The 21382-nt window shown below is 45.2% G+C and overlaps 1 protein-coding gene across 3 annotated transcripts in view; it reads right to left on the bottom strand.

The window, feature by feature from the left end:
• PIEZO1 (piezo type mechanosensitive ion channel component 1) overlaps positions 1-21118 on the bottom strand; it is a 400254-nt gene extending 379136 nt beyond the window's left edge. For 2 of the 3 annotated variants that reach the window (XM_033942562.1, XM_033942564.1), the window contains exon 1: positions 20670-21118. In XM_033942562.1, the coding sequence (XP_033798453.1) occupies positions 20670-20733 (64 nt within the window). In that variant the 5' untranslated portion in view covers positions 20734-21118. The remainder of the gene's footprint in view (positions 1-20669) is intronic. The other variant, XM_033942563.1, reaches the window with a different exon arrangement.
• Between the last annotated feature and the right edge of the window lie 264 nt (positions 21119-21382).

Genomic DNA, 21382 nt, shown 5'->3' with positions numbered 1-21382 from the left:
AAGGGGTGCCCCAGGGTTCTGCGCTGTCTTCATTGTTGTGTAACATATACACGATTACTTTGGGAAAATTGTTTCATTCCTTAGGAATAGAATACCGCCTGTATGCAGATGACATCTTGTTCTTTTTTCCCACTGGAAATTTGCAAGAAACAAAGATACATTTGAATAACTATATATATGAAATAACGGTGTGGAAGAGGCAGTATGGTTTGCAGTTAAATATGAAAAAACTGAAGTTTTGAATGTGGGGGCCATTGGCATTGTGGGTAGCCCTACAAAACCTACTGTTATGGGCACACAATTATTGGTAAAGCCTAAGATATTGGTTTTTGAGGTATGGTTAGATTCTCAGCTCTCAGTGAAACACATAGCAAAAGTGGTACAAGGAGAATATGCACAACGTCACATCTTATTTAGATTAAAACCGATGCTCTTGCCTGTGGATTTTCGCTCTATCATTCAAGCTTTATTGCTATCTCAAATTGATTACTGCAATCTTTTGTATCTCGGATTGTCAAATTTTTAAAATAGCTAAATAAATAAACAATGGTGTGCCCTCTATCCTACATCCCCAAATAATAGTCATGTCATATGCAACAGAGATCAAAGATCGCAAGATTCTACGCATTCCCAAAAAGGAATGGTTGAAGGTATTCTCTGCACTTTGGCACTTAATGCACGTAGGGGACTCTATACATCCCAATTGAAATAACTGGGCTTCTGTAAAATATGCTCGATCCAACGTTCTAAAATAATACTCTCTAAGTTCAGCGCTAGTAATGAGCCCTGGAAAACCCTCAATATTATTATCTAATTCCCATCCTCACTCCACTCAAATCCTTCCTAGGCTCCAAAGCACAGAGAGCTCTAAGAATCCCTGCAATAGACAGATTTCAATGTATTATTTATTCAATTTTCTAAACCGTTCTTCCAGGGGAGCTCAGAACGGTTTACAGGTCTGTTTGTCCCAGCAGGCTTACAATCTATCTAATCTGGGGCAATTGAGGGGGGGGATTAAGTGACTTGCCCAGGGTCACAAGGAGCACCATGGGTTTAAACCCAAAACCTCAGGGTGCTGAGGCTATAGCTTTAACCACTGTGCCACACTTTCCCCCTTATCTTCATTGCAAAATATCTCTGTTCAGATTTAATGTAGTGTCTAATCTGCTATAGATAAATCTATCCCCCTACCCAGACTCTACCCAGTGTTGAAGATCCTCAAATGAAATCATTCAAGGTGTTTTAACCAACTTATAGCAGCAGTCTCCCGTCACTCGAATAACCAGTTATTTATCCCTGGCTCAAAATTTAAATTCCCTCTAATCTGATCTGTCAATGAATACTCTCCACCCCACCCCCATGTCAATATAAAAACCTTCCATATCTACCAAGGAGGACAGAAGATGACACTTCTGCTCTAGAGCATAAGGAACCAAGCCGCTCGAAACACGTAAAAGTGAATGAAAGCTAAATGAGGCATAAAACGCATCCTCCATGTCTGTTGGAGTGAACCGTTGTTTAATCATGGATACAACTCAAACAAGCAGTATTATACAAGTCTTACGGCCTCTTTTACAAAGCCTCTCTATAGGCTTTTGGGCCGTTAGCGCAGTGCTGCCGCTAGCGCAGCTTTGTAAAAGAGGCCGTTAAATTTGGAAGACCCCCCCAAAAAAATTTAAAGGGGGAAAGCCCCGAGAAGGTATGAACAAAACTCATAGCCCTATTGCACTAACGGAGACCAGCTCTAATTGAACTTGCAGCCCAAAAGGAGCCAGAGGAAACCGACAACCCCTAAAACCAAACTTAGCTCCCCCAGAGTTAAAAAGTGTGCCCTTTTGCTTTCCCAATTGCCATGCTCACTGTCATCTCCTTCCTCCCCCCTCCAAATATTTTGTTTTGGGTATATGGATGTGGTTTCATCTGTCTTTCTGTTGAGTACACAGGTTCTGCCTTATCTCAAATTTTTAAAAACATTTTCCATGCTCTGTTGATCATCATTATTCAGGCTCTTTTTTTTTTTTTAAGTTTCTCCTGATGCAGCGATACCGCGAAACAGGGTCTTGGTGGGAAATCTATTGATAGCGAGGATAGCGAGTGCTTTTCTTCACTGCTCTGACTTGACGATTCAGGAGCTTGGATATCCCCACAGATCAGTGCTAGTTTCTTGCATTTCTGCAGGAGTTTGGGAATATTGAGAGTTTTTGTATATTGAAAGTGGATGGAAAAGATATTAGTTTGAAAAAATTGAGAGCTTTTTTGGGGGGGTTTGGAGGTTTTGACCAAGGATGTGTTTCCTATTTCAGCTTTGAAACTGATATATAGACTCCTAGGGGACAGTTCCCTGGTTTTACCACTTTTTCTATTTCAGTATTTGGTACTGTGGAGATTTCTTAATAGTTTCTGATATTGAACTATTGAATATCTGGTGAATATCTGTTTGGTTAATCCTAATCTTACCTTCCTAAAATGATGTCTTAATCTGATCTCACAATAGCTCACGGAACCTTGATTAGTCCTTTGTATACGTAAAGCTATAGGTCAGGGGCGACCACACATTTTGGGCTTGCGAGCAACTTTTTAAATGACCAAGTCAAAATGATCTATCAACAATAACATTTAAAAAAACACAAAGCACACTGTATGCAGAGAAAATGTGAATTATCATTTATATTCCGGGGTTTTTTCACAGAGGTCAAGGCAGATGACTTTATGCAATGTCACCTCAGTAACAACTACACAAAAATAGACAAATATACCCCCCTCCCTTTTTACTAAACCGTGATAGCAGTTTTTAGCACAGTGAGCTGTGCTGAATGCCCCTCGCAGTTCCCGATGCTCATAGGCTCCTTGCGCTAAAATCCACTACTGCAGTTTAGTAAAAAGGGGGGCCATAGTGCAAAATATAGACAGCAGATATAAATTCTCAAAATGAATACATTTTGATCACTAAATTGAAAATGAAATTATTTTTCCTACCTTTTTGTCTGGTGATTTCATGAGTCTCTGGTTGCACTTCCTTCTTCTGACTGTAAATCCAATATTTCTTTCTTTCTGCCCCCCCCCCCTTTTCTTTCTGTCTGTCTCTCTCTCTCTCCCCCTACCTGTCTGTCTGTCTTTCTTTCTTTCTCCCCCTGCCTGCCTGTCTTTCTTTCTCTCTCCCCTCCCCTCCCCAAGCCATCGCACTGATTTCTCCACTTCCCCAATTCTTTTTCTCCCTGCTCTCCCTACAAGCCACCACACCAATTTCTCCCTGCTTCCCCGAGCCAGGCCTGGCGCGTACAAGCGCCAGGCCCAGCGATTGGCTGGCCCAGAACTTCCACTCAAATGTCAGAATTGACATCAGAGGTAAAGGCTTGTGGGTCTGGCGCTTGTACACACCTGGCCTGGCTCGGGGAGGCAGGAAGAACAAGATCGCAAAGGCAACGCGATTGACTCACGTTACCTTTGCGATCTACTGGTCGATCGCGATCGACTATTTGGGCACCCCTGCTATAGAGTGTTGGATTTCTGGTCACTATCAGCCCTACTTTGAGTCCAATCCCGTTTAGCCATCCTGAGCCAGATTGAGTTCTTATAAACTAAACTAAAACTTACCCTCTCGTCTATTAGACTGCGTTATCAGTTTGTACGGCAGAGAGCCACACTGAATGGCCCGCGCTGCTCCCTACGTTCATAGGAACTCTATGAGCGTCGGGAGCAGTGCGGGCCATTCAGCACGGCTCACCGCGCTAAAAACTGCTATCGAAGTTTCGTAAAAGAGGGGGTTAGTTTTATTAAACCGGGTCATCAGCCAATTTGGAGCTCGACTTATAAATATCTAAAGGTCTGGATGGGCAAGCGTGCTCGCCTTCCCTATCGGAGGGCGGCCTCCCCTTGGTATAAAGGTGGTTTGGGGCTGTTGAATCTTCGTTTCTTAACAATTGCTTGTGGCATGTGCCACATTAATGACCTTTTTAGCGGCACCTCCACGTTTACTAACACCTCCTTGGGACTTTCTTGCTTTTCCTCTACCCACTTTAGTGCGTTTCTCCACTCTCCTTTGCTTTCCAAATGGGAATCTGCGCCCAGTGCGTTGCTGCATTGCCCCCTTCGTCGGGCCTGGCACTGAGTTTGTAGATTTCATTCCCTCAGTCCTACTGTCTCTCCCCTTTTACCACTACGCTATAATACCCGTTTTCCTCCTGGGGTGGACAGTGCTAGTTTTGTGCGTTGGGAAGCAAAGGGGATTCGTTTCTTGTTTCATTTGGTTGATGATGAGGGTCTGATCAAACCCTTTGATCAGCTTTGTGAGGAATTTTCTCTTCCTCGTACTGATGTCTATGCCTACCTTCAGATTCGCCATTATGTTTCCTCCTTGTTGAGTACTCATCTTTCGGCCTCTTGTCGGGAATTGTTGATGGAGGCCTTTACATTTGGTTCCCAACAGCCTGTCCCATTGAAATTTCATCATAGACATTTGAAGGACGAATCCCCTATGCTTGCTTGTCTTAGATTGAGGGATGCTTGGGGGGGATTTGAATATGGAATTCTCTGATGAAGTAATTTTGAATGCCATCAAAAAGCTACCTTTGTATAGTAAATATGCTATTTTTTGGGAACAACACTACAAATTGATCTCCGCCTGTATATTTCTCCTCGGAGAGCTTTCCTGGCAGAGCTCTGCCCGACTGTGGACTGCCGGCGCTGTGGTGCTCCGGACGCAGGTCTCGGCCACATGTTTTGGTCTTGTCCATCAATACAGACCTTTTGGGATGCTGTTTTTCTTTTTGTAGATGACATCTGGAACATTACAGTTCAGAGATCAGCCTTGGTGTTATTTGGAGCCTCCTTGCATTTTCATCCCCGTCAGCCTGGGGCCTCCGCATTCCTTCGTTGGACTGCAGTGATTGCTATCAAATGCATTTTGCTTAAGTGGATGGAAGCGGAGGCTCCTGACTATTCCCTTTAGCGTAGTCATATGATTACGTTGCTCTCTTGGGAACGGAGAGGAGTTCAAGATATTTCTACCTTGCCTGGACGGGCCTTCCAACGAATTTGGGAACCCTTTTGGACCACATTGTCTCCGGTGGCTCGTAGCCGCCTTCTGAACTGCTAGCCCCCTGGTGTGTGGGGGGGTTTTTTCCCCCTTGTTTACTCTGCTCTTGTTTGGCATCAGTGAGAGTGGGAGGGAGGGGGGTATGGGTTGTGGGTTGGGTTGGTGGGGTGGTTTTGATGGATTTTGTATGCAATTTGGAGCTGCCTTGTTGTTCTTTGCTCTTATTTCTGATTGTTGTTTCTCTTGGTGCTCAATAAAACATATTTGACGATAAAAATCTAAAGGTGATCCTGATTTTCATCTACCCCTTGTAGAACAGATCCCTAGTGGCGTGAAACAGGCTTTTTTTTTGTACTTCATCATCTTCGATCTATTTGACACAACTTTGATGATGCCGTTTGCCTACATCACTTCATGCTTTATTGATCTCTTGTATAGACCACGGCAATGTGGCTAAGGCCAGTGTTTGCCAGTATTCTATCAAACATCTGCAAACATTGCAAAACAGTTTTTGAGAAGCGTGCACAGATTGGATCACGATGGTTTATGGTTTAATATCGAAGCATTTCATGAACACCGAGCAAGATGTGTTCATGAATTACCAGTGGTACAATGTATGAGAAGTGTTCAATAATTTATCTACCTGAATATGAAAGCAAGCAGCAAGCGTGTTGAAACAAGTCTGTGCATGTTGTGACCTGTCTCAGTGCAAGTCTAACATTCCAAGAGACATGATGTCAGAAGATTCCTCATGCGAATCAAGTAAGAAGCCACTAGATTTGGAGCACCGTTCAGTTTAAAAGTTTCTCACAAAAGAAGGGAAAAAGCCACCGTTAGACCATCAGTCTTGCCCTAGTATGGCAGCTCTTATATTCTCACCCAGTTGTCCACACGGGAAAGTGCGTTCTTTCAGCTTCCCCCAGCTCTTTGGCATCAGCTCCGTATTTCAATATGGGCTGAAGCTTCTTGCACGAATTATAAAATATGGTTGGAAAACATATTTACAAAGGTTTTTGGACTCTCAGCTCTGAGACGCAGCAACACATGGCAGTGCCTGAGTGATGGTAGGAATGTTTCCGAGGGCAGGTCCTTCCTATCTTATTTCCTTTAGAATTATACAACCCGCATTGACTTTGTAGACTTGGCAGCGTGTCCAAGTTTCAATAAATAATTGATAATACATATTCCGCAGAATATAAGATTTTAAAATAAATGAAAACAGATCTCTATCCAAATGATCAGACAAACATTTGCCACTTCCTCCTAGGTCAGATTATTAAGGACTTGAATCATGTCTTGAAAGAGTGTAAATTTGCTCTTGGTTTGGGCCACTTACTCCCCCACAGTCAGCACAAGACTAGAACCAGATTAAGGACGCCTAGAGCCCCAGACAATATCCCAATCATGGGTATCAATGTCTTTCCTCTTCCCCTCCCCCTCCATACAGGTTAACCATCGCCAAAAACGTTAGCTGTGGCTTCACCTTGCTCTTTTTACATCCCTTATGTAAATGCTATTTAACCTTCCTTGGGACTCTACGAGCTTCTTCTTGGCTTGTTGGGCTCCAAGGCTTTTCACCATCCTGCACTGACAGAGAAGGGAAGAGCAGCCCCTTTTGGTCAAAGAGTGACACTGCAGAACTCGACCTCAGGAGACTGATCAACGAAGGAATCATCCTGGGGAGGGAAAAAGAGAACGCTAAAAAAGGATATAACTTATGAAGTACCCTGCTGGGACAGTTAATGGTCCACTAAGGCCAGCCTCCTCTCTGCATCGGAGACCTGTCATTTGGAATCATCTAGAGCAGGGGTCCCCAAAATCCCTCCTTGAGGGTCGAATCCAGTGGGGTTTTCAGGATTTCCCCAATGAATCTGCATGAGATCTATGTGCATGCACTGCTTTCAATGCATATTCATTGGGGAAATCCTGAAAACCCGACTGGATTCGGCTCTCAAGAAGGGACTTTGGGGACCCCTGATCTAGAGCATGGGTGTCAAAGTCCCTCCTCGCAATCCAGTCGGGTTTTCAGGATTTCTCCAATGAATATGCATGAGATCTATTAGCATACAATGAAAGCAGTGCAGGCAAATAGATCTCATGCATATTCATTGGGGAAATCCTGAAAACCCGACTGGATTGCGGCCCTCCAGGAGGGACTTTGACACCCCTGATCTAGAGCGTTCAAGATGATAAAGGGGATGGAACTCCTCTCGTATGAGGAAAGATGAAAGAGATTAGGGCTCTTCATCTTGGAAAAGAGACGGCTGAGGGAGATAGGATTGAAGTCTACAAAATCCTGAGTGGAGTAGAACGGGTACAAGTGGATCGATTTTTCACTCCATCAAAAATTTCAAAGACTAGGGGACATTCGATGAAGTTACAGGGAAATACTTTTAAAACCAATAGGAGGAAATTCTTTTTCACTCAGAGAATAGTTAAGCTCTGGAACGCGTTGCCAGAGGTTGTGGTAAGAGCGACTAGCGTAGCTGGTTTTAAGAAAGGTTTGGATACTCTGGCCTGCCAGATGCGCCACATTAATGACTGGTTTAGAGGTACCTCTTATTTTACTGCTACTCAGTTGGAATTGCCATTGTTATCTCCCTATCATATTAGCTGTTTATTACATGCTTCTGCCCCCGCCCTCCGTCAGGTGGTGACACAATATCCCTGCCCCTGCCAGAAGGACACTGGGTTTGTAAATGTGCTAAGTCTGCCGATCCAGGGCAACTGTGACTTTTTCTCTGCTTCCAAAATGCGACTTTTAGGCGATGGACTACCCAAGGATTACAATTTTTATCCCAGTTCTTTACTGATGATGGCCATTTGGCTTCTTTGGTCTCTTTACAACATACTCCAGCTCACAACTCCTTGGTCCTGCCCTCGTATTCTTCAGTTTGGGAAATGTTTGGGCCACTATACTACATCTTTGTGGGGTCGGCGGTGGACTCCAGCCCCGTCAACACTTTTTAGATTTTACAACATTGCATCCTCGAAACCAAAAGGAATGACAGTTTTTATTGCCAGAGTGATGCTCCTTGGCAAGAAAGCCATCAAAGCTTACGAAACTGGTAAGAGGGCTGGAACACTGCCCATACGCCGAGAGGTTGGATAGGCTGGGGCTCTTCTCTCTGGAAAAAAGGAGGCTCAGGGGTGATATGATAGAGACCTTCAAGATCATGAGGGGCATAGAGAAGGTGGAAAGGGACAGATTCTTCAGACTGAAGGGGACAACAGGTACGAGGGGGCATTCGGAGAAACTGAAGGGAGATAGGTTCAAAACAAATGCAAGGAAGTTTTTCTTCACCCAAAGGGTCGTGGACACTTGGAATGCGCTACCGGAAGAAGTGATCAGGCAGAGTACGGTACAGGGATTCAAACAGGGATTGGACGGATTCCTGAGGGATAAAGGGATCGTGGGATACTGAGAGAGGTGCTGGGATGTAACACAGGTATAGAAAGCTAACCAGGTAATAAGTATGGAAATCCAACCAAGTCGTGAATGTGCAAGACCAGAGGGTTAGGACTTCGATGGGAAGATAGGACTTCAAATGAGAAACCAAGGTGGCAAGGGAGCCCCTTCTGGTTATTCAGACAGGTCATGACCTCTGTTTGGGCCGCCACGGGAGCGGACTGCTGGGCAGGATGGACCTATGGTCTGACCCGGCGGAGGCACTGCTTATGTTCTTATGTTCTTAAAGCTAATTATCCTACTGTAGTGATGCATTTGCTACTCAGGTAACAGGCACCATTCTTCAAATAACACTGCTGAAAAGACATCCCAGCACCTTGGCACAATCCGTGTAATACTGGGATAGTCTGGACTCTGGAGGCGAGCTGAGGCAGAGCTAGAAGTTATTCAGGTACACTTCTCCCTCCGTATTCGTGATTTCAGCCTTCGCGGTTTTTAGCTTGCTGGCTCCTCCCCCCAATTACGTCAGCTTGCATAGAGAAATCGCTGATTCCAAGCATTTACCGAGAAAATCGCTGATTCCCGGCACTTTCTTCACCGTGTGTTGCCTGTCCTTCAGGAACAGGCCTGTTACCATGTTATTCGCGGTTTCACCATATTCATAATGGTTTTTAATAGAAAACAGCGAATAACATATTTGCAGTTTTTCTGTATTTGTGGTTCTGTTAATCCTCTATCACAGTGAATACAGAAGGAGAAATGTACTGCTGAAATTCAGTGCAGTTATCTGGATTAATATCTGGTCACATTAGAGCAAACAACCCAGATAGCTGCCTTACACCCCAATACCCACCACTGTTCTCTGGGTATACATTTAAAGGTCACTGAACAGTTTTGAAGTCCATGCTGACCACCGTACTTAAATACTGAGGAGGGAAGGAGAATCTGCTTTTTGGGGAAGAAAAATAAACACCCAGTCACCTCATGGAGATACATGGACTGAACACCTCGCTCCTGTGGCTAAGCGTTTCACAAAGTTCTGAACAGATTCAAAGCGCCAAAGAGCACGATATAAACCGCCGTGTAATCTAATCTGCTGATGACTAAGGCAGGAATCATTTCACACAGCTGGCCGGAGGTACTTGCCAGCCAATACTGACATTTATATTGGACGATTAGAAGTGCAAGAGGGCCCGCGCATGCAAGCAGATGTGGACCTCGTGATGGTACAACATGTAAGCACCACGTGATGCATGAGCCAGAAGTTAAGAACACGAGGACTGCGAAGCAGAAGGTGCAGGAGACTGGCCTATTAAAAGCTTCTATTTTTATGTAATATTTTCCTACGAGAGGAAGTCTGAACTGAAGTAATCCTATTAAAAAATGAAGACTTTGGAGTAGGAAAGGAACTCAAGGCTGGCGATCACATGGGAGCCAGATCTAAAAGATGCAGGTGCGGGTTGATTAGATTTGCTAAACTGCTCTGGAACACAAAGTCCAGCAGATGCAATAATAAAAACCAGAAATTAGACAGGAATGCTAGGAAGTTCTTCTTCACTCAGAGGGTGGTGGACACCTGAAACGCGCTTCCAGAGGTGGTGGTTGAGCACAGTACGATTTGGGGTTTCAAAATGGGACTGGACGAGTTCCTGAAGGAAAGGGGGATTGAGGGGTATGGTTACAGGCCAAATGTTTATGAAAAAGATCACTAGCAGGTCTTGACTTGGGGGGCCGCCGCGGGAGCGGACTGCCGGGCACGATGGACCTATGGTCTGACTCGGCAGAGGCGATGCTTATGTTCTTATGAATGCCGCTTGCTTCCTCTGCGACTGATCCAAAATATGGCGGTCAGGTTGATTTTTAACTTGGAAAAAAACAACTCAGATCACGTCACTCCTTTTTATCGTAGTCTGCACTGGCTTCTGATTGAGGCGAGGGTTATATTTAAATTTGGATTACTGTGTTAAAAAGGGCTTCTTTTACAAAGCCGCGTTAGCGGTTTAACGCACGTAATAGCGCACGCTAAACCGCCAGCCGCGCTAGCTGCCACCGCCTCCTCTTGAGCAGGTGGTAAATTTTTTTGGGTTAGCACGTGATTAAAAGTCACGCGACTTCGTAAAAGGAGCCCAAAGTGTTGTTCGGTCTCACAGCTGACTATTTAGTGGAACATTTTATATTTGCTATATCTAAACGCTCACAACGTATTTTGACATCCTTTTCCTTTTCTTCTGTCAATATAAAAGAAATTTCGAAAGGTTACTCTCTTTCCAGGCAGCAATCAGAGATAAAGAATTTAGCCGGCTATTACTCAATGCTACGTCTTATATACATTTTAGAAAACTTCTGAAAACACATTTCTGACAAATTTTTGCAAAATTAGAATTGGACAATTTGTGAATTTGTACTTCCTGAGACTGTCTCAGCTTCTTTTGTTGTAAACTGCATAGAACTGTAAGGTTATGCGGCATATAAACCAGTAGTTCCCACCCCTGTCCTGGAGGACCACCAGGCCAGTCGGGTTTTCAGGATAGCCCTAATGAATATGCATGAGAGAGATCTGCATATAATGGAGGTGCCAGGAATGAAATTCATTAGGGCTATCCTGAAAACCCAACTGGCCTGGTGGTCCTCCAGGACAGGGTTGGGAACCACGGATATAAAAAACAATGTCATGTTATCTTCCCATACCCGAGTCAAGAAATTACCAACAGTCCAAAAATCAAGTAACTGGAGAGTCCAAAAAAAAGCTTTCTGAAAAGAGTAAGCCTTAAGCAGCCGCTTCAAAATAAATGGCAAAATCTGCTGGGCCTGCGGATTCCAAAGAATAGAACCCACAATTGGCCATAAAAAGGGTTCCGAAAAGTAGCCTTGGGGCCAGAGGGACTTGATGGATCCAAAAGCAGATGCTGCCGAGAGGAACGAAGAGATCTCACAAGAAAACACACAGCAAGATGTGCTGCGAAAGAAAGACCAGACACAGTCCTGTAAGGGCCTGAAACGCAAGTAGTCCCCGTTTAAAAAGCACTTGCAATTCAACCAGGAACCAATGCTCCACTTGTAATAGAGGCCTAACATGGTCAAATCTACACTGATCAAGTAAAAGCTTCACCACCAGATTTTGTACGTTAAAGGTGTAACAAATCTCTGTTGCAAACACCCTTAAGAAAAGCGTTGCAATGATCTATATGAGTAATCACTAAAGCATACAAAAGAATTTGCAATAATTCCTCATCATTAGGTGTTTAATTGAAAAAAACCTAGCTCAATTAAAAAACATTTCTGAACTACAATAGAAAACATAGAAACATGATGGCAGATAAAGGCCAAATGGCCCATCTGCAGCATCCACTCTCTCCTCCTCTCCCTATTGGCTAAGGCTCTTAACATTTGCATCTCCTCTTCCTATTGGCTAAGGCTTTTTACACCTGCATTGTGAGGTCACAGAACTTTATGATTATAGAAACATGATGGCAGATAAAGGCCAAATGGCCCATCTGCAGCATCCACTCTCTCCTCCTCTCCCTATTGGCTAAGGCTCTTAACATTTGCATCTCCTCTTCCTATAGGCTAAGGCTCTGTGCACCTGCATTGTGAGGTCATAGAGCTTTATGGTTATAGAAACATGATGGCAGATAAAGGCCAAATGGCCCATCCGCAGCATCCACTCTCTCCTCCTCTCCCTATTGGCTAAGGCTCTTAACATTTGCATCTCCTCTTCCTATAGGCTAAGGCTCTGTGCACCTGCATTGTGAGGTCATAGAGCTTTATGGTTATAGAAACATGATGGCAGATAAAGGCCAAATGGCCCATCCGCAGCATCCACTCTCTCCTCCTCTCCCTATTGGCTAAGGCTCTTAACATTTCCATCTCCTCTTCCTATAGGCTAAGGCTCTGTGCACCTGCATTGTGAGGTCATAGAGCTTTATGGTTATAGAAACATGATGGCAGATAAAGGCCAAATGGCCCATCCGCAGCATCCACTCTCTCCTCCTCTCCCTATTGGCTAAGGCTCTTAACATTTGCATCTCCTCTTCCTATAGGCTAAGGCTCTGTGCACCTGCATTGTGAGGTCATAGAGCTTTATGGTTATAGAAACATGATGGCAGATAAAGGCCAAATGGCCCATCTGCAGCATCCACTCTCTCCTCCTCTCCCTATTGGCTAAGGCTCTTAACATTTGCATCTCCTCTTCCTATTGGCTAAGGCTTTTTACACCTGCATTGTGAGGTCACAGAACTTTATGATTATAGAAACATGATGGCAGATAAAGGCCAAATGGCCCATCTGCAGCATCCACTCTCTCCTCCTCTCCCTATTGGCTAAGGCTCTTAACATTTGCATCTCCTCTTCCTATAGGCTAAGGCTCTGTGCACCTGCATTGTGAGGTCACAGAACTTTATGATTATAGAAACATGATGGCAGATAAAGGCCAAATGGCCCATCTGCAGCATCCACTCTCTCCTCCTCTCCCTATTGGCTAAGGCTCTTAACATTTGCATCTCCTCTTCCTATAGGCTAAGGCTCTGTGCACCTGCATTGTGAGGTCATAGAGCTTTATGGTTATAGAAACATGATGGCAGATAAAGGCCAAATGGCCCATCCGCAGCATCCACTCTCTCCTCCTCTCCCTATTGGCTAAGGCTCTTAACATTTGCATCTCCTCTTCCTATAGGCTAAGGCTCTGTGCACCTGCATTGTGAGGTCATAGAGCTTTATGGTTATAGAAACATGATGGCAGATAAAGGCCAAATGGCCCATCCGCAGCATCCACTCTCTCCTCCTCTCCCTATTGGCTAAGGCTCTTAACATTTCCATCTCCTCTTCCTATAGGCTAAGGCTCTGTGCACCTGCATTGTGAGGTCACAGAACTTTATGATTATAGAAACATGATGGCAGATAAAGGCCAAATGGCCCATCTGCAGCATCCACTCTCTCCTCCTCTCCCTATTGGCTAAGGCTCTTAACATTTGCATCTCCTCTTCCTATAGGCTAAGGCTCTGTGCACCTGCATTGTGAGGTCATAGAGCTTTATGGTTATAGAAACATGATGGCAGATAAAGGCCAAATGGCCCATCCGCAGCATCCACTCTCTCCTCCTCTCCCTATTGGCTAAGGCTCTTAACATTTCCATCTCCTCTTCCTATAGGCTAAGGCTCTGTGCACCTGCATTGTGAGGTCATAGAGCTTTATGGTTATAGAAACATGATGGCAGATAAAGGCCAAATGGCCCATCCGCAGCATCCACTCTCTCCTCCTCTCCCTATTGGCTAAGGCTCTTAACATTTGCATCTCCTCTTCCTATAGGCTAAGGCTCTGTGCACCTGCATTGTGAGGTCATAGAGCTTTATGGTTATAGAAACATGATGGCAGATAAAGGCCAAATGGCCCATCCGCAGCATCCACTCTCTCCTCCTCTCCCTATTGGCTAAGGCTCTTAACATTTGCATCTCCTCTTCCTATAGGCTAAGGCTCTGTGCACCTGCATTGTGAGGTCATAGAGCTTTATGGTTATAGAAACATGATGGCAGATAAAGGCCAAATGGCCCATCCGCAGCATCCACTCTCTCCTCCTCTCCCTATTGGCTAAGGCTCTTAACATTTGCATCTCCTCTTCCTATAGGCTAAGGCTCTGTGCACCTGCATTGTGAGGTCATAGAGCTTTATGGTTATAGAAACATGATGGCAGATAAAGGCCAAATGGCCCATCCGCAGCATCCACTCTCTCCTCCTCTCCCTATTGGCTAAGGCTCTTAACATTTGCATCTCCTCTTCCTATAGGCTAAGGCTCTGTGCACCTGCTTTCTGTCTCCAAGAGATCCCACCTGCCTATCCCAGGCCCTCTTGAATTCAGACACAGTCTCTGTCTCCACCACCTCTTCCGGGAGACTGTTCCACCCTTTCTGTAAAAAAGTATTTCCTTAGATTACTCCGGAGCCTATCACCTCTTAACTACATCCTTAACTTCATTATATGTGATTGAAATGAAAAGGCGAGGTCAAGTGTGACCCATAAAACCCAAAGAAAAGAGCAAAACAGGGAGACCCAAAGTCAAAGAAAGTAACGGAGAAGACTGGGAATAACTCAGAAAAGTACTTTGGTTTTAGAAACATTCAATACTAGACTCATTCACTTGGAGCTGGATAATTTGAGAGAGCTACAACTTGAACAGTCAAGTCATATCTTATTCTATAGGTTTATCCTACAGAATTACATTACATTACATTAGGGACTTCTATTCCGCCTATACCTTGCAGTTCAAGGCGGATTACAAAAGAGCTAACTGGACATTTCCAGTGAAGTTACAACGGTTTTTTGTTTTTTTTGGTTACAAGGGAGGAAAGGTTAATTCCGGAAGAACTTGCAAATTGGATATTAAATTGACAGTACGTTACTGTGTGATATAACAAATAGATTACAGTTAGAGTACAAATAAGATTACGTTACATTTCAGGGATCTGAATACTTGGTTGGTGTTTTGGGGAGGAAGAGATTATTTAAGTGGAGGTTTTGGGGGAGAATTTATCTAGGAGGAGGGGGAAGGGCTGGGTTAAGATATCTGGATAAATTTTTTGAAAAGTAGGGTTTTGATTTCATTTCGAAAAGTTTTGAAGTCGCCCGTTGCCGTCAACAGGTTGGAGATGGAGTGGTTAAGTTTTGCTGCTTGCGTCGCCAGAAGGTTATCAAACATCTTTTTGCGCTGAGTGCCCTTGAGTGGAGGGAAGGCAAAAGGGTTCGGAGTTCTTCTTTGTCTTGAGGTGAGGATCTGGTTTAGGCGGTTGTTTAGATAGGGGGGGGCGGAGCCGTTTAATGCTTTGAATAATAGACAGAATTTGAATTGAATTCGTGCTTGCATAGGTAGCAATAGGAATGACATGGGGACAAATTTGTTCCCGTCCCCGCAGGAACTCAATATCCCTGTCCCATCCCCTCGAGTTTTGTCGCTGTCCTTGTCCCATTCCTATAAGCTCTACCTTAACCGCACAAGCCTCGAACACTTATGATTTTAAAGTGTTTAAGGCTTGTGCAGATGAGGACGGAGCTCAGGCATTGGTGGAATGAGGCATTATGACATCACAATCTGAGCTCTAGAATGTTGCTACTTAGGATTTTAAAGTGTTTGAGGCTTGTGCAGATGAGGACGGAGCTTAGGCATTGGTGGAATGAGGCATTATGACATCACAATCTGAGCTCTAGAATGTTGCTACTTAGGATTTGAAAGTATTTGAGGTTTGTGCAGATGAGGACGGAGCTTAGGCATTGGTGGAATGAGGCATTATGACATCACAATCTGAGCTCTACAATGTTGCTACTTAGGATTTGAAAGTGTTTGAGGCTTGTGCAGATGAGGACGGAGCTTAGGCATTGGTGGAATGAGGCATTATGACATCACAATCTGAGCTCTACAATGTTGCTACTTAGGATTTGAAAGTATTTGAGGCTTGTGCAGATGAGGACGGAGCTTAGGCATTGGTGGAATGAGGCATTATGACATCACAATCTGAGCTCTAGAATGTTGCTACTTAGGATTTTAAAGCATTTGAGGCTTGTGCAGATGAGAACGGAGCCTAGGCATTGGCGGAATGAGGCATGATGACATCACAATCTCAGCTCTAGAATGTTACTACTTAGGATTTGAAAGTGTTTGAGACTTGTGCAGATGAGGACGGAGCCTAGGCATTGGTGGAATGAGGCATTATGACATCACAATCTGAGCTCTACAATGTTGCTACTTAGGATTTTAAAGTATTTGAGGCTTGTGCTGATGAGGATGGAGCTTGCAGGAATGGGGCAGGGACAGGAAAAGAACTCATGGGGACGGGATGGGAAAATTAGCCTCACGGGGTTGGGATGGAAAAATGGTCCCTGTGTCATTCTCTAGTTTATCCACAATGGGAACAACCTGGATGTCACCTACAAACTGAATCAATGTTGCAAGAGGAGCCAGAAAAATATCAATCAATAAAGGGCCCAATAAGGATCCCTGCCGCACCCCACTAGTAAAATAAAATTAAGGTGAATACCCATTGTTCCAGAAAACCCGGGACAATGTAGCCACACGCAAGGACCATGCGACACACAGAACGGAAGATGGGGAACTAGGTTGCACAGAAGGGGGAGATGGGGCTCCTGACTGCCCTGGGCTACAGAACAGACTAGAATCCCACACAGCATTTGCTGGAAATCGAGAGAAGACCTCAGCACTTCAGGGAATTTTTTCTTGCACTTCCCACATCATGTAAGGCTGCGGAGGAAAGGCCCCCTTACAAGGTATGTGTTTACAGCACAGGGAGAAAATAGTTGAAATGCCAGAGCAGGGAGTCGAAAGAGGAGCAGACACACACACACACCCCCTGCTCCTCAGCAGACTGAGCTGGAGGCAGCGATGCTGAGGCTGCAACGGTCACACTGAGTCACGGGGTTGCAGCCTGCACAACGGAAGTGACCTCATGTACCCTGTGAATCATGTACTGCCAGCCCAACTCATTACACCCCAAAGTGGAGCCCCCCCTGACTCATTTCATCAGACCGAGCCTGGGCTGCCACGTTTCTCTCATTAGTCAATCTGTTAAGTCTGCAGGCATGCCAGGCCAAAAGGGAAAGCCCCCCCCCACACACACACAAGTTCCAGAAGGGAGGCTTCTGGCCTGGCTTTGAGCTTGCAAATTCCACACTGCTTTGAGTGTCATTCCCAACCCTCTTCATCAAAATCAGTGCCGCTGTTTTCTCAGACCTGTGCTGGGGACCATGAGACAGATGTGCAGGCCTGTCACCTCCATTATAGGCTCTTTTTTTCTCATGCATATTCATTAACTCACATTCTTAAAACCAGCTATTAAATCTTTAATACAAACAAGTTTTATCTGAATCAATTCAATTTGAATCTTATCTCCCACAGTTCATTTCATCACAGTACTTTTACAACTTACCAATACTTAATTAATTAATAAATATCAGAATAATTTAGTCACTGAACCTAATCCCCATCACAATGACTAGTATGTGTGTGAAAGTTGGGAAGTGAGTGTGAGTGTGAGTGATGGGGATTAGGTTCACTGACTAACTTATTCTATTAATAAATTAAATATTGGTAAGTTGTAAAAGTACTGTGATGAAATGAACTGTGGGAGATAAGATTCAAATTGAATTGATTCAGATAAAACTTGTTTGTATTAAAGATTTAATAGCTAGTTTTAAGAATTTGAATTATCCAATAGGTAGCTATTTTTTTTTTTAATTCTTTATTTTGATTATTCGTTACAATACAATAATAACAAATATTCATGAATAGCCACAAAAACTCTGTATATAGAATAAATTAAAACATATATAAGGTAATTAATCAACCATGATCTAGTCCACATTATAGTGGTCGCCGGCATTTTAAATAGGAAATCAAGTCTATCTATCTACCATCTAAGGACAGGCAACCAATAGGTAGCTGAACCCTCCCTCCAAGCTTAGGCTTTAGGTTAATACATATTCATTAGGAAGATCCTGAAAACCCAGGACAGGTTTGAAATCCAGGACTGGCCTACAGTCGCCATCCTGTAACTGGATTAACTTGGTGGCTGTGCCCCTCCCTGACTGCTAGGGAATTTGAGTTCTGGATCTCCCCATGCTCCAAGATAAAACCGTGGGGGGGGGGGGGGGGGTGCGCTCTGCTGGCCTGGGACATTCACTTTTAAGGGGTGAATGGAAACCAGCCAGAGGCAGCATTCATGTACCAAAGCAGCTGTCCCAAAGGGGGAAAGGGACCTGGATACCACCTTTTTGTATTTCACAAGCACACTCTAAGCGGTTTACGTACAGGTACTTCAAGCATTTTCCCTCTGTCCCGGTGGACTCACAGTCTATCTAATGTACCTGGGACAGTGGAGGATTAAGTGACTTTACCAGGGTCACAGGGAGCTGCGGGGGGTTTGAACCCACAACCTCAGGGTGCTGAGGCTGGAGCTCTAAGCACTGCCCCACCCTGTCTCCAAAGCAAGAGAGAAAGCAAAGTGCATAATACCCCATTACAGAGAGCACACCATGAGATAGGGGGGGTGTGGGGGTGGGCAAGGCCCAGAACAAGCACCAGCTGGAGAAAAAACAGCCCTTAAAGGCCCAGTTTACTAAGCTTCCCTCCCCCTCAAAAGCCTAGCCCTTAGAGTAGCTCAAATCTTCCATCAGTGGACTGCAGATGCCACATCCCTCCTGCCCCGTTTCCCCCTAGTTCAGAGTATAAGTACATTATTAATGCTCAGGGAGCATTTGAACATTTGCATTCCCCTCTCCTATCTCTGCCGGCACTGCTCGATCCAGATTCATCAATAAGAAGCTGGCATTTCTTGATGGTTAGCCAGCAGTTCCCTTCACAATCTCTCCAGCAGGTATTCTGCCAGGAAATACCTTCACCAATTAACAGGATTGCTTAAAAGAGTCTCTCTCAATGGAAAATGTTACATAAAAATGGAGGCTTTCGATCGCCTGCTGCTTATTTTCTGTTCAGTTACGATCAATCATTAATGCTCCCTCTATATTACATGCGATGGGGTTCATACAATGATATTGTTTCCCAAAGAGATAACAAAGCAACTCCTTTCTCCAATACACATAACAAAGTAACTTTGTAACTTGAGCCTCAAAGCCCCAGAGCCCATGACATAGGGGAGCTTGGAGCAAGTCAATGGTGCCTCCCTTTTCTTAATCTTCCTCCTTCTCCCTTCTGGTCTGCTCTCAGGCCATCCACTCCAGAGATGGCTGCCTATTACCCACTGCTATTAGGTGGTTGTGGTAAAATCACACTTATTTTGTTAAAAAAAAAAAAAAAAAAAGCATGCTAGGAGGATCAGCAGGAGAAGAGAAACTCCATTTACGGCAGTCTCTGATCTCTGTTAAGTAAGCTCTTTCTCCCTCTGCAGAGAGCCGCAGACCCCCCCCCCCTCCATCAATACACACACACACAAAATTTCATTGCCTTAAGTACTTTTGTGTTACGAAATGCTATTACATGATCTCAAAACCTCCTAATAAGAAAAGCCAGATGCCTGTATCACACATTATTTCTGAATAGGTTAAAAAGGGCTGGTGTTAGAGGGTAGCAAACAGGACAATGGCCCCGAGACCCCCAAGCCTGCCTCAAGCTAAGGAAAGTGTAGCCTGTAGGCGGTTTGGGGGCCCCCTTCCCAAGTTTCTGTCCAGGTTTGAAGCACAAACTCCAGGGACCAGTGTCTTTAAGCAGGTCTGGGCTTTCTGTTCACACCTAGGGCTCCTTTTACTAAGGTTCGCTAGCGTTTTTAGCGCATGCAGGATATTACTGTGCACTACGCGGCTAGAACTAACGCCAGCTCAATGCTGGCGTTAGTGTTTAGCGCGCACGTTAATGCCCTAACGCAGTTTCGTAAAAGGAGCCCCTTAATCTTCAACCTGGGTAAACAGATAAATTAAACTTTACAGTTGGTTCCAAGAAAGTTCTGTTTTGGTGCGGCTGACATTCGGAAGGATTAAGATTTCATTGTATCCAATTGCCTATAGATGGTTGGGGGGGGGGGGCCTTCCTCGGAATTATCACAGATGACACTAGGGCTTTGGGGAGACAGTCTTAAGGGAGTGGGAGACAATTCCCCCCTTAGCACAGATAAATCACTTAACAAGGCCAGTGTAAAGAAAGAAAAGTCAACCCCCTCCCCCAGAGAAGTTAGACCCCAGAGAGACTTCTGATGCCATGGAATTGGGGGGGGGGGGTGAATATGTGTATTTTTCTAGGATCTCAATGTACTTGCTAAATCAAAAGACAAATGAAATAGTCATTGATCCCCAGCCCGGAGCTGTCTGTGACCAGGAACAGAACACCTTTTGGGTTGCTGGACATGGGGAGAGCCAGACAGCCAATTTCTGCCCCTGCTTCTCTCCTCCCCCCCCCCAATCTCTATTTCCTGATGCATTTGTGGAGGTCCAAAAAGTTGTTGGGACCATGGTTCCTTCCTATACCTGAGGGGGTGGGGGGAGGGAGTATCTGAAGCCAAGCCTACCAAGGTCTGGCTCAACAAAGCATCAGTAAGAATGGATCTAAATCTGTCCTGTCCCAGTTTATCTAATGAGAAATGCAATAAACACACCTTCAGTCTGGGTCGCATGACAGTAAAAAAAAAAAAACAACAAAGCCCTGTAAGAGAACCAAACGGGACTTGTGGCAGAAAGAGACACGTGTTTTCGATTGGGATTCCTGGAGGAAGCACTTACCGGCCAAGAGGGACAGGGGCAGCACGATCCAGTAGCAGAAGGCGGCCAGCACCTGCAGCTCCATGCTCCCGATCGAGGGGATCCGGCGCCCCGCTCAGCGCATGGCGGCGCCCCCACCCGCAGGCCAAGGCAACGAACTTTTGCACTCGTCGGAGGAACCAGCCGGGCTGCAAAGTTTCCTGCTGCTGCCCAGATCCTGTCTCGCAGTCTCCTCCCTTCCTGCTCTCTGGAGCCTGGCCAGCCCCACCCCCGGGATCATGCGGGCCCCCCCCCCCCCCGGGTTGGCACTCAGGCGGGCATGCTGCCCACGTGGGGCTCCGGGGTGCCCGAGATCGTGAAAGAAGCAAAGCCGGGCTTCTCCGGGAGCTCGCAGCGCTCTCCTTTCCGGAATGCCAGTACGGGTGCCAGAGCCGGGCACTGCGGGTGTCAGTCGCTCCCCGGCCCGCTTCTTACTTTCCGTAGCCGCTGGCAGCTTTCAAGTCGGATCGAAGGTCGCCATCTAGCGGCCGGGGCTGAGAAGCAGCGGCTGGGACCCTTCAGAGAAACGGCCCCACCCTGGGTTTTCAGGAATATACATAAGACATTTGCATAGAATGGAAGAGACAGAGGCAGATCTGGCAGCCTCTGGTTTTCCCTGCTACAATCTAACCCATAGGAGTCAACTTTTCAAAATTATTGGGGTCCCTCCCCCCTGACCACCCAAAAAAAGAAAT

The sequence above is a fragment of the Geotrypetes seraphini genome, chromosome 4 (genome assembly GCF_902459505.1).
Source record: "Geotrypetes seraphini chromosome 4, aGeoSer1.1, whole genome shotgun sequence".
NCBI lineage: Eukaryota > Metazoa > Chordata > Amphibia > Gymnophiona > Dermophiidae > Geotrypetes > Geotrypetes seraphini.
The sequence above is the reverse complement of the archived record's forward strand: the minus strand, read 5'-3'. Positions and strand labels throughout refer to the sequence as shown.